The 14,201-nt window shown below is 44.7% G+C and overlaps 1 protein-coding gene across 1 annotated transcript in view; it reads left to right on the top strand.

Annotated features, from left to right (window-relative positions):
- LOC119435056 (sodium/nucleoside cotransporter 2) overlaps nucleotides 1-11,637 on the top strand; it is a gene marked incomplete at its 3' end in the record, with an annotated part of 35,115 nt that extends 23,478 nt beyond the window's left edge. The window contains exons 5-6 of the mRNA XM_037702026.1: nucleotides 5,900-6,061; nucleotides 11,512-11,637. Coding sequence (XP_037557954.1) covers nucleotides 5,900-6,061; nucleotides 11,512-11,637 — 288 coding nt within the window. The remainder of the gene's footprint in view (nucleotides 1-5,899; nucleotides 6,062-11,511) is intronic.
- Between the last annotated feature and the right edge of the window lie 2,564 nt (nucleotides 11,638-14,201).

Here is a 14,201-nt window from a genome sequence, read left to right as displayed (position 1 = left end):
AATAAATTTTCGCATATGTGTGATGATATTTATGGTTGTGTGTTGAAGATTTACGTGGCCCTGAAAGAAAGTTTATGGAAGTGCGGAGCCACAAAGCGGTCCCAGCTATGTAGCGCCCTGACCGTCTGCTATATCGTCAGCCATCCTCGGGTGGCGTCAGTGCAAAGAGGATGGCGAGTGGCGAGGAGGGTGGTTTCCTCTTGCGGAGCGACTACCCGGGGTTTTGCGCTGAATGCAGAATTAGCGGCTGTTCGTTGTAAAAGCGCATTCAACACAGGATCTGAGGTCACGTCAATGCATCGAAGCTGTTCGAGGTATATCGATTGTCGCGGATGTTGTTAGCTCGTTGTTTACTTGTTGTTCACTCGTTAGACACGCGATACTCATTGGTGTCCGACTTAATTCGAACAATTAAGACGCATACCTATTAACTTTAAAAAAATAAGCGATGTAAGGAGTAAACATCTAATGCTTTGGAAGCAAGACTCATTAGACTAGTTAACAAGGAGCGTCTGATGAGCTAGGATGGCATCATGCACACCGTATAGCGCAAAAGGCCCATAGCGCCGTGTTCCCGTCTGTATGCCTCTTATGCTGCAGTGTACAGCTGCAGCGGAAAAAGGTTAGCACAAGAGGCCGATGACCGATATTTGACGAAGGCTGGTCTACCAGCCGAACGTTAGCAAAATATAATGTGCAAATCCAACGTACTTCGTACTCTCTATCCTTCATTATATATATTATCAGCCTATATTTATGTCCACGCTGTCTTGCGCTAGCTGATTCCAACTTGCACCTGCCAATTTCCTAACTTCATCACCTCACCTAGTTTTCTGCCGTCCTCGACTGCGCTTCCCCTCTCTTGCTATCAATGCTGTAACTCTAATGGTCCACCGGTTATCCATCCTACGCATTACATGGCCGGCCCAGCTCCATTTCTTGCGCTTAATGTCAACTAGAATATCGACTGTTCCCATTTGTTCTCTGATCCACACCACTCTCTTCCTGTCGTTTAACGTTAGGTCTAACATTTTTCGTTCCATCGCTCTTTGTGCGATCCTTAACTTGTTTTTGAGCTTCTTTGTTAACCTGCAAGTTTCTGCCCCATATGTTAGCACCGGTAGAATGCAATGATTGCACACTTATCTTTTCAATGACAGTGGTAAGCTCCCAGTCAGGATTTGGCAATGCCTGCCGTATGCACTCCATACCAATTTTATTATTCTGTAAATTTCTTTCTCGTGATAAGGGTCCCCTGTGAGTAATTGACCTAGATAAACGTTCTCCTTTATAGACGTTTTCACAAGGGCGCTTCCGACGGTCTGGCGTGGAGAGTATGTGTCAGTGTTGCCTGTTCGGTCTGGACTGTGAGCTTGCCTTGCGCTTGCATTGCAGAGTGGTAGCTTTCCTTCGATGTTTCCGTTTATTTTTGTCACGAATGACTTACGCTCGAAAATAATGGCATATATACTCATCAAAAGGCTACAGGCCAGCACTGTGCAGTTTATGGGTGCACAAACAACAAGCGGAAATTAACAATTTTGGGGAATAAGTGTATCAACAACACAGCACTCCGCGAGACCACTGCCGCTATCTGGTATGTTCACGCTTCGCCGGTTTCCTGCATCACCTGAGGACTTGGCATTTCAGTCTAATGTGAACCAATGCACACATCAGTAAAATAACGCATATTGGTAAACTCTTTTCGGCACATTTCCCAATAGGTTGCGAGAATTGTCAGCTGTTCGATGCAATATTTTCTCGCATGAAGTGGCAGAGGCTACATTTGTTATTCTTTCAAACACGACTTCATACCAGTGCCTAATACGGGGGTCACATGGCGCTCTTTTGATCGTGATCGAGCCCGATATGGGTCGAATTTCTTGGTCGCGATTGGCTTCTTTGCTCAATCTGCGGAAGGGAGCCAATCGCGGTCGAACATTCTGATCCAGATCGGTCTCGATCGCTATCAAAATGACCGTGTGACACCGGTATAACACAAATTGAAGCACTCTGCGAGAGAACTAGTCGGTAAATACACTTCGCAACGATCTGGAAAAATCGTGTCCTATGGAAGATGTATGCAGACCCTGTGTCCACCAAAACATTGTCTCTGCGTTCACACGCACCCTGCGCGGCCCTGCCCATAAAGATAATTAATTTCAACAGTGGGATGCTGCATCGAGCTCACCCATCTTTGAGCGTTGTCTATGTGCTTGGGTAGCAAGAGAATGCAAAAACGAACGTGTCAACCTCATCAGCGCGGCCTAGCTCCAGTGCTAGAGTTCGGGAACCGTAATGCGCTAACTGTGTGTGGCGTAGAAACGCGCTAAAGGACCCCGCGCAAGTAAGAACGTAAAAAACGGTATTCGCATGGGTACGCGCGGACAATAGCATCATACTTTCAAGAATAACAGTAAGGAAAAAAATAAATTATTCGCACAGTCGATCAAGTGAAATACTTACGTGCGTGCAGTGACCGCTTCGCTGACCACTAAGCGCTTTTCACTCACGGTCAGTAGTGGTTTACAGTCATATGCACATGTATTTATTCGACAATTGTTAAGACTCGACATTACTTTATTATGAACATAGCACAGTGAGACGGTGTAAGTGAAACAACAGAAGGAGCAAAGATGGCCCTAACGCTGCAATATATTATTGGGTTATTTCGCTTCAGAGATAGCGCACACGAACAATTCTTGCCGTACGCGATATCTTCAATACAAACTTCGCGCACGATCTACGTTAAGGTTCACCGTGAGCGAAGCTTGTTCCAAATTCAGAACTTCGAAAGAAAAGCCATTGAAGGTAAACAAACGTAAAAAAATAGGTAAACAAACATATCTTTATAACAAGTCCTGTTATAATCCCTATTGGGATTGACAGTAAGTATAAATAAATAAATACTAAAAATAAAAATCTAGCACCTGGGCTGTATCAGTTGCGCTGGCATCTGTGATCACTGTCGCGCGTCGTTTCGCTGCAGGTACCGCGCTGCTCGATCGCCACGCTTATACTTTGACATTTGGTTATAAGCACCCTGCACCGCACCAGATCCAATAAATTTTGCATGATTGAGCTGTTCAGTTGCGTCGCAAGCGTATGGAGTAACCACCGCATATCTACCGACCACTGACACGCGTCGTCGGGCCGGCGGCGCCTGGTTCTAAGCATTGCCCGACAGCTACGTACGCGCCTGCTTTCGCTAAACGAGGCAACCCTCAACCGCGAAACGTAATGGGGATCAGATTCAATCGACGATACGGTCATGCGTGCCCAGCAATAACAATGAAATATATCGCTGATTAGCACGCCAGGTCTCGATGAAGCAGACGCGGCTGCCGCCGCTACCGACGACGAAACACCACATCCACTGGCTGGGCTTGCTGTTGCCATGGCACACTACACTGAGCGCTCACGCGAGCACGTGAACCATGTAACAAGTCAAGCGGCACAAGACAAGCGAAGCGGAAGAAAACAATCGAAATAATGCGCGGCGAAGATCACACAACCGAAGTGCGGCCGGTCTGTTCACATGGCCTGCTCTCGCAAGGCGCGCAGTCCAAAATGGCGGCATAACCTGTTCTGACGCTAGACGTCGCCCGTGTCGGCAAATGGCGCTGCTCAAACGTCGGTTTGTGAAAAGGTCTATAGACTCTAGAGGCTGACTGGCGATCCTGAATTCTTGTTCCCTTGCCTGGCTATTGAACATTATGTTTGTCTTCTGCATATTAATCTTCAACCCAACTCTTACACCTTCTCGGTTAAGGTCCTCAATCATTTGCTGTAATTCGTCCCCATTGTTGCTGAATAGGACAATATCATCTGCAAACCGAAGGTTGCTAAGATATTCGCTGTTGATCATCACTCCCAAGCTTTCTCAGTCTAAAAGCTTGAATACTTTTTCTAAGCATGCAGTGAATAGCACTGGAGAGATGGTCTCTCCTTGCCTGACCGCTTTCTGGATAGGTATCTTTCTACTTTTCTTGTGGAGAACCAAGGTTGCTGTGCAATACTTGTAGATATTTGCCAAGATATTCACGTATGGATCCTGTACTCCTTGATTACGGAATGCCTCTATGACTGCTGGTATCTTTACTGAATGAAATGATTTTTCATAATATATGAAAGCCATATAGAGAGGTTGATTGTACTCCGCAGATATCTCTATTACCTAATTTATGACATGGATATGATCGATCGTAGAATATCCCTTCCTGAAGCCAGCCTGTTGTCTTGGTTGGCTGAAGTCAAGTGTTGCCATGATTCTATTGGAAACTATCTTGGTGAATATTTTATACAATACTGAAAGTAAACTAATGGGTCTATAAATCTTCAATTTTTTAACGTCTTCCTTCTTATTGATGAGTAGAATGTGGGCGTTCTTCCAGGTTTCTGGTACACTTCAAGTCGTAAGGCATTGCGTATAAAGGGCCGCAAGCTTTTCAAGCATGATATGTCCTCCATCTTTGATTAAATCGACTGTTATTCCATCTTCTCCAGCAGCTTTTCCCCTGGTAGTGTTTTTCAAAGCCCTTCTAACTTCATCGCTAGTTATAGAACGAGATTCTGTATCCGGTTCATGACTATTTCGAATGAAAGTAGCTTGGCTGTCTTGAGCACTGTACAGGTCAGTATAGAATTCTTCCGCTGCTTTTACTATGTCATCGAAATTGCTGATGATATTACCATGCTTATCTTTCAGTGCATACATATTGCCTTGTCCTATGCCAAGCTTTCTTCTTACTGATTTAATGCTGCGTCCATATTTTACGGCTTCCTCAATCTTTCCCACGTTATAATTTCGAATATCCCGTACTTTTCTCTTGATCAGTTTTGATAGTTCAGCGAATTCTATTTGATCTCTCGAGTTTGACACTTTCATGTTTTGCCCTTTCTTTATTAGGTCCTTTGTTACGTGGGAGAGCTTACTTACTGGTTGCCTTGGTGCCTTACCTCCCTCTTAAAGTGCTGCTTCTGAGATCAGCCTATAGTTACGGTTTCATTCATTACCTCTATGTTTTCTGCACCTTCCTGTTCTAAAGCTGCATATTTGTTTGCGAGCACCAGCCTGATTTGGTCTGCTTTTACCCTTACTGCGTCCAGGTTGGCCTGTTTTCTCTTGACTAATGTCACACTTTCTCTCTTCAAATGGAGATAAATCGTAGATCTCACTAAGGTATGTAATATAGGCTGATGATATATATATATATATATATATATATATATATATATATATATAGCAGCCTATATTTATGTCCACTGCAGGACAAAGGCCTCTCCCTGCGATCTCCAATTACCCACCCCTCTCTTGCGCTATCTGATTCCAACTTGCGCCTGAAAATTTCCGACCTTCATCCCCCCACCTAGTTTTCTGCCGTCCTAGACTGTGCTTCTCTTCTCTTGGTATCCATTCTGTAACTCTAACGGTGCACCGGTTATCTATCCCACGCATTACATGGCCTGCCCAGCTCCATGTTGTCCTCTTAATGTCAACTAAAATATCGGCTATCCCCGTTTGCTCTCTGATCCACATCGCTCTATTCCTGTCTCTTAGCCTTAGGCCTAACATTTTTCATTCCATCGCTCTTTATTCGGTCCTTAAGTTCTCTAGCTTCTTTGTTAAGCTCCAAGTTTCGGCCTCACATGTTAGCGCCGGTAGAATGCAGCGAGTGTACACTTTTCCTTTTCAACGATATTGTTAAGCTCCCAGTCACGATTTGATATATATATATATATATATATATATATATATACTACACGTGGTCTTTCAATAATTTGTCGTGGATTGGCCCCAACGTTAAAATTTTGCTGTGTCTCGGTTTTTGTTTTGTGTAGTAGAGTTCAGTTTGTTCAGCAGCCAGCGTGAAAGTGTGCCTCTGTGAACGGCTCGCAGGCGATGCCGGTGATCTTCTACGTGGGCTTCTGCGTGAACGTGCTCTACTACTGGGGCATCATGCAAGCCATCGTCTCTCGGCTGGGCGGATTCCTGAACCAAGTGGTTGGCTCCACTGCCTGCGAGTCCATATGCGCGGCTGGGAACCTGATACTCGGACCGGTAATTAGGACTTCAAATTTAACTCATCTATAAATGGGCCATCGTTAGCATTGCCACTGATACAGAGGCTGGGCGAAGGAAAGGATGGGTCACTGGTGAGTCAGCTTTGAAGAGACACTAAGTAACGCTAAATCAGTCTAGACTAATAAAGTATAATCACAAAACTCTCATGCTAATATATAGGCTGACTATTATCAGAAAAAAAATATGCTAAGACCTCAATTTGTTGAATTTTCCCCTGAAACAGTGTCGGTACGTTAGCATGACGTCATTAATTTAGAACTGTGCATTCGTATTTGGGTCGTTGTCGCTGGGTAAACTTTGCTAAGTTGAGTCTTTTGCTCTAAAGTACAATGTAGTCCTTGTTTGCCCATAAAAATTAGCTATAGGTCTTAGTAGAAGCCGTCAATTAAGAGATCCACGGCATCACGATGGGCTGGTTCGGAAACTTCAAGGCGGCGTTGCCATCAGTTTTCCGTTCTTGCGTATTTTCTCACTTAGCACGCTTCTTCTCACGGTGAGAGTGAATTTGCCGATATTGCAGGAGGGTACATTACTATAGGAGCTCAAATAATTTTTCGCTTTAGTGCTCTTTTAATAACTGTCGACAGATCCCACGCCCTGTGGGAATCGATGTTATGCGAAGCAGTGTGCGGGGAGCCTACCAAGTTAACGAAACGACCATGAGAGCACCAAGCCTTAGGTGGCAGTTTCATGATCTACATGACACACAGTCATTATATTCATGTCATGACCTATCATTTATGTTCGGCATACTCTTGTCCTATTATGCCCATTTTGGTACATACCAAGTTAACGAAACGACCAAGAGCTGTTTCATGACCTACATGAACGCATATCATGACATTCATGTCATGTCCTACCAATTATGTTCATCGTACACTCTTGTCATACTATGCTAATTTTGGTACATACCAAGTTAACGAAACGACCATGAGAGCACCAAGACGTAGGCGGCTGTTTCATGATCTGCATGACACAGATGTCATGATATTCATGTGATCACCTATCATTTATGTTTTTCATACACTCTTGTCATACTATGCCAATTTTGGTACATACCAAGTTAACGAAACGACCATGAGAGCACCAAGGCGTTGGCGGCTAGATAGATAGCTACTGTCAAAGTGGCAAATGTTCGCCAATAAATGCTTCGCATTTAGTAGAACTTGCATTAATAATATTAAGTGGTGGAGCGCTAACCGCTCTAGGCAAGTCAGCTACCGCAGCCAAGATCCGGTCAGTGCCCTAGACCGCTACCCAAAAATAACGTCACCACATACAGCTCGTAACTGTGTTAAGGGGTCTCTAAACGAAAGTATTAAGTCGAGCTAGGTTGAAAATTAAGCTTCTGTAATAACCAATTCGTCACTCTTGCGGGAACAGCTTTTCTAACCGAGAACAGGCTAGAATTGAAAATCATAGTGGCGCCACCTGTCGGAGAGTATGGTACCTCTCTTGTGTGACACGTGGTGTGACGTCAGGGCACTGGGCAGCTGGCACCGCCCGCTAGCGCCGGAGACGAAGCCGAGGCCGGAGGCGGTCGGTTCGAGGAACGCCACCAACGCCAGTTCAGAGAGGAATGATTGATTCGTAGTTAGCGGCAGAGGTGGTGACGAGGAGATTACGTGAGGGCTCAATTTTGACTCGGGTGATCGAAATTAAGGAGCGGCAGCAGGCCATTCCGCAACAATGTTATATATCAGCCCCCAGAAAATGATGATAGGTTTCCAGGCATATAAGGTATCCATCCAATTGACTCAAATTATTATTTTCCTTTACTTACCCTTAAATACAAAAACTTCCTCAGCGATCAATGCATTGACTCATTTGCTAAGAGTTCACAATAGAAAACATTGCATATACACGAGGACGCCATGTCTAATAGGCAAGTGCTTGCAGTATTTACATGTGCATGCCACCACAAGGTATGACTAGAGCCGGTACTGTAGTGTGTCGGTACTGTGGTTGTAGTAACCAAAGTTAAAAGAGATCAGTATTCAACAACCTTGAGGTTTGTATTAAGCTAAGCGTCCTCCGAACTTTCTCGTCAGTGGTCTAGCGATCATGACGACGTTCGCTGCTACTCGCTGGAATGCTGCCATCTTTTTGCTGGTAACATCTCGTGAAGGGCCACGTCAGTACCATGCCGTTTTGCTCTGTCACAAGACGCGACGCATTTGCCAGAAAATTTCTAGTGCGTAGCGCTGAATTATATTTAATCAACAACTGAACTGCTGCAGACATTGCAGCACTTCTGGAACTTTTATTAGAGCTGATCCTGCGATTTTCAAAGCGCGCGTCTATCTTTTCTTTCTGTTTTAATAAACTTGCTTTTCTGTCTACATCCATTAAGTCTTCAGCAGCAGGGAACTGCCGGCCACCCACAGTGGCAATAGTGGATGTAATACTTCGTCTGTGGCTAGTTCCCAAAGCAAGAAGATGGAGTATACCAGTGCACCGACTAACGGTGGCTTGCACAGCCACAACCTCTACTTCTATTAAGTTTACAGCCGACGTCCACTACACTGTATTTTTTTTGAGAACAAGAACACAAGGAGTTGGGCAGGCTGTATCATGGACGCAGCTACAGCTGAGGGTGTGTGGGCGCTATAGTGTACAGAAATGACGTCACCAAGAGGGAAGAAGGGGGAGAGGGAGCAAGAAAAAAAAGAGTGGCATCTTTTTTGTTTTCTTCTGTTTTTGGTTTCTCACTTTTTCGTAGATTGTAAACATTCTTTTGGCTTCTCCCGTCATCTTACAGAAAAAAATTGATCTACATAATGCACTTCTTTCGAGTAGCAATTGCTCCCTTCATGACTGAAGCTTTCTGGGAATGCAAAGGAGTAAAATCCTGCGATGCGCTTTAACAGACCACACAAGCACAGATAATCACGCTATATATAAAGCGTACGAGAAGCGACCAGACACCTGGTGCTGCCCTACATATCCAAGTATTAACTCCGTCTCCAACATAGGGTCATGCTCTGAGTCGCATTACTGGCCCGAGAGACAGCTGTATCGATTCAGAAATGAATACTAATTGGCTCGCGCACGTGTGATCTGTCTGCCTCGACGCAGACAGATTCCTAGGCGGTGAAGCTGCACACAAAATGTTAATTGAGGATAGTAACGAAACTGACAAAATTCATTTTGATTACAGAATTCATGACATTGTTTAACTTTGCTCTATATGGACAAATTCTCTTAAAATCATAAAGAAAAGCTGCTTCTTTCAGCATAAACAAAAAAAAAATATATCAAAGTATCTGAAGTTCTGGTGCTAATAAATTTTCTGCAATAACAATAGAACAACTGTTTTACCATCTGTGTTCTCAGAGTTATTTTTGGAAGCGATATTTTTCTTTGTACCAGAGGAAGCAGGACCAGTGAATGCTCTACGGCGGGCCGGATCTCTCGTACGCCTGCGCTTCGGGTGCTGCACCTTTGACACGAGCAGTGCCCTGTGCAGGAGAGACAGATTTGATTTTCGATTTTCTTTAGTGCACAGCTTTCCATCACAACTAGGTTCTTCTGCCACGTGAGCCTTGCATGCAGGGTTGCATACGAATGTTCACTTTCAAGTATACATTAGTTGTGAATGCCGCCATGTGTCATTTTAACACGAAAGTGTTTCATGCCGGGGTCCACCAAGACTTCACTGACGTATTTCCGTCACGGAAATACGTCAGCTTACAATGTACACGAACATAATACAAAGAAAGAAACCAGAAGAAAAAGTTCCACAAACATGGAAAATTTGGAAATCGAACCCACGACCTCTCGGTCCGCGACGATAGATCGCTGAGCGTTTAACCCATTGCGCCACAAACGCATTTGCAGAGAGCTACACAGACGCGCCTTATATATCTAACACTCCTCCGTGTACCCGCGCTCTTGCTCGGGGCGGTGCCGCCGCCTACGAGCAGAAAAGAGAAGTACTGCATTATGACACTAACGCGCACCGACAGTGAACGCTTCGGTGGTCTCAGCACTACGACGCCTCGATGCCAGCATTCGAAGGGACGCTGGCATCAAGAAGCACTACCAACGCCACCTAGGTGGCGTTCACCGTACTCAGCACAGCGGAGCGTGGCCTCCGCAATTAGCTCTGAAAATGTTTCTGAAGTTGATCGCGGAGGCTGCAATTACGACGCGCTGTACGCGCTGATTTGACTCGGTGACGATTCAGTTACGTGCTTTGTCTTGCGCGTTGTATTAGTGTGTCAGTTACGTGCTTCGTCCTTCGCGTTGTGCTAGCGTGTGCAGCGTAGTGCAGCTTCCATATGCACGACGGTTGCTCATGGTCATCGACGTTGGTAGTCGTGATGGAGGAGACGTGCCACCAGGCGTCAGCGTGGGTGCATCAACGCCTAAGGGCGCTTTAGCCACAAAACACCAATAGACATTATATATCAATGTGCAATAAACATTACACTACTTCTGTGAAGACACGTTTCACTTTCGTGTTCTATACCGATTCCTATATAAGAGGGATCAACCACATTTTTTTCTTCTTGTCCTGCATCTTCAGTGCGGTGTTCAAGTAGACGGAAAGTTTGTTTTATGCACCATACATGCAGTGAGGAGTGAGTGAAAAAAAGCTGCTTTTAGGCAGAAGCTCTCATTCCCTGTAACTTGAGTAACTTGAACAGAGATCAGCGTTAGGTCACGGGCCTGTCCAACGATACCTCCCGTGGGAAAATGACACGCAATTCGCTTAAATTGACAAATTTGCAGGATCTAATCGCATTGAAAACAGGAACTAGAAATAAAATTTACACAGAATATCGTATACATATTGTAGTAGTAGAAGTGAAAGATGAATTGTTTGCAACCAGCCCGAATGTTGGCCCGGCTACTTGGGCCCCGACCGACATACAAATTGCGTTGAAAATTTTCGGCGTGTCTAAAATAATGAGTGCAATTTCTGAACTTTCAAATACGACCGCTCTAAAGGAAGAATGTCGATGATCATTGACATTAACTGTCTCAGAGCAACACAAGCGGTATGAGAGACACCGTAACACATGTCTCAGGATCAGTCTTTACCACTTTGAGTTCTTAGATGGATCAGTCTTGACCACTTAGATTTCTTAGATCACTTAGAGTTCTCTCAATTACACTAAAAAAAAAAGCATGATAGACGAGAGTTTTTGCACTCCACCTTCATGCAGCAGCTGCACCGACCGGGAAACGAACAATCAAGATGGTGTTCAGGCGCAGAACGCCATAGCCACTGATTCAACGCGGAGCGTATAAGACGGGGGCGGATAGCCCACATCGTATTGACGAATGTCGGCAGTTACACGCACTACGAATGGCTGCGTCTCGTCTGCCCTAAAATATGGTTTTGATGTCTATACAGTACATTCTTAGGCACATTGATCACGCCCACGCGTACCGCCGTATGCATTGCAACAACGCAGGAGCAGTCGACGCTGATGCTGCACCCGTACCTCCCGCACGTCACCAAAGCCGAGCTCCACTGCTTCCTGACGTCGGGCTTCGCCAGCATGTCGTCCGTCATGCTGGGATCGTACATCGCGCTCGGAGTACGTTCGTATGCGAACATTTTCTAACTGCAGCCACTTCCATATAAAGGGTGTCCCAACTATCATACACCAAGATTTACAAATTTGCAAATGCCACGTAGCTGGACAGAACCAAGGTAATGACATTAGCCGTCGCTTGGAGATACTGAGATTATCTTTTGCATTTCGCTTAATGACATAATTTGTCTTAATTAATTAATGAACTTCTCAATTATTATGATTAGATGAAAAACGTCAATGAGAAAATTCTAGAGCAACATGAAAAACATGAAAAAATACATTTTTCTCTCAATACGTGCTACATAAAAGTGTTTTTCCGAGCGTGAAAGAAGCCCTCGAACGTGCAAATTTAAATTGCCGCGCGACTTGGCCGCTCCAAGTCCAGCAATCTGGGACATCGACTACTGCGGTGAAGCCGACCCTGGGGCGATGCCATCGGCGTAACTCTATGGGCAGCATTTTTTAAAAATTGTTTGCTGAGCAATGGCTGGTTTTTCGCGATTTGCACTTTAGGCACTCAATGCCGACATCGTTCTCAAGCTATATGTCGAGTGTAGTTTAATTTCAACGGCTGGATTTTTTTCCTGGGGCACTTTTGTAGACCCATTTAAAATGCATGGGGTGATTTTTAAAACGTCATTTGCAGCACAGTAAAAACTAATCCGCTAATTGCACTCTAGTGGCACATACTGCAAGTCTCTCTGTATATGTAGGTCCAGTTTGGGTTTATTCCGCTGGCTGGATTTTTTTCCTGGGGCGCTTTTGTTTGGCTACTATGCGGCAAAGCATCTTTACAGGGGCAAAAGATTCGTCCGCCGTTGAATTGATGGCAAAGAGCTTGTGGACCATGCTAAAAATGGACACGAATGTGCAGCTGTGATGCATATTTGCGCCCTGGCGTATAAGGAAAGATGATGGTGTCAGATTCTGCAAGAAGGAGCGGGCCAAATGGCTTTATGGAGTGCCATCGAAGCGCGAAGCCTGGTTGCGCGCCCCCCTTTTTCTCAAGTTTCGGTGCATGGTAAAGTGTTTAATTTGGTATTTAGAAAGATAAGGTATTTAGAAATATTTACTGTTACGCAAATTTTTGACACAAAAGGACATCGCCAATAGAGCACTTGTTACTTGTGTTTACTTGACAGTGCAATGTGCCAACAATGCGAAGGCTTGAATATTATCAGTGTAAAAAAAATTGAAAGGGAAAACTTATGATCTATAGAACGCGTGACGGAACGAAATAAAGAGGAAAAGAGAGTCCCCGTGTCACAGCGAAAATCAGCAGCTTCGTCTCGTTTAATGAACGATGCCATTTTAGTTTTAAATGCAGAAGCATTTCTATGCCTACCAAATGAGAAATTTGGCCGTCCGTCACGTAAGACGAATTCAATGGCTCATAACCACGTAAGACAGAGGCTACAAGCGCTCAGCGAAGTGAAGCGAACAGCGCATATAATTCATTGAGGTCACCCATACAATACACAGAACAGCACATATTCCAGTAATGAACAAGTTCAAAACAAGCATCCGAACCATGAATAAAACATTGCATGCCCCCCTCAGCAATTGTAGTGGTAGTTTTGCAACAGCTTAGGTGGACATCCAGGTTGATAAGGACCGATAATAGTTGATAAGGGTCGGATCGTGTTCGATAAGGTTGATAACGATCGATAAAGGTTAATAAGGGTTTATGCTAGCCGAATCAAATTTCATAACACTGATAATGACAACGGGCTGCGTGGCTATTAACAAGCGGCACAATTAATGCTTGTGCATACTTAGGCAACTTCCAGAGGAGTGTCTGCGTGATTTCTTTTTTCAGTTCGGAAGTATAACTAAAATTATGCGTGCCTGTTAAGTGTACGCAAATCTCGCATGTTATAAGGTAAGGTTGTGAAGGTTTGAGAAAGTGGAGCCGCAACCGCTGAACTACACCGGGTCAATTGTTGTAGGGCCTGCTGTGAGCCACACGATTGCTTAGCTGCGCAAATAGGTAATCGCTTGACAATACTTCTCGGAGCCCCGCCTTGTCGGGAATATTTCCTCTCGTAAGATGATTCTTACAATGTCCTCGTAGCGCAACAAAACACTGGTCTGACAGTCCTTCGGACATGAGTAACCTGATTCCGGGCTTTTAAATGCTGTCGCACCAAATCGCTTGGAAATACGAAGAAAACATACAATGCGTTTGTTTCTCCACAAAGTCAGTCCTACTGTGGGGAAACAAGCTTCTAGTTTATGGCAGCGGTATTTCCCGTACGCAACTTTTTTTTTTGTGAAAGCAATTATATGTACACTCCAGGCGCATTTACGCCGACGTCATCCGCGTCGCCTTCGCTGTCGCCGCGATGTTCCGTGTGAAGTCCGAGTGCGATAATATCGCGGCCGGATGCCGTATGTTGCCAATGCGAGTGGAAGCGTGCCAGATTCATCTGAGAAGCCTGGTGGCTCAATCTCGAAGGTTATGGAAAACGGCTCTGTGTATTGTGTGTATTACACGGACAAACAGGTGCACGCCGGGTAACGTTTAACATCAACTCACCACTCTCGCATTGCAATAAATGCTG

This window comes from Dermacentor silvarum, unplaced genomic scaffold (genome assembly GCF_013339745.2).
Source record: "Dermacentor silvarum isolate Dsil-2018 unplaced genomic scaffold, BIME_Dsil_1.4 Seq405, whole genome shotgun sequence".
In the NCBI taxonomy this organism is placed as follows: Eukaryota; Metazoa; Arthropoda; class Arachnida; order Ixodida; family Ixodidae; genus Dermacentor; species Dermacentor silvarum.
The sequence above is the reverse complement of the archived record's forward strand: the minus strand, read 5'-3'. Positions and strand labels throughout refer to the sequence as shown.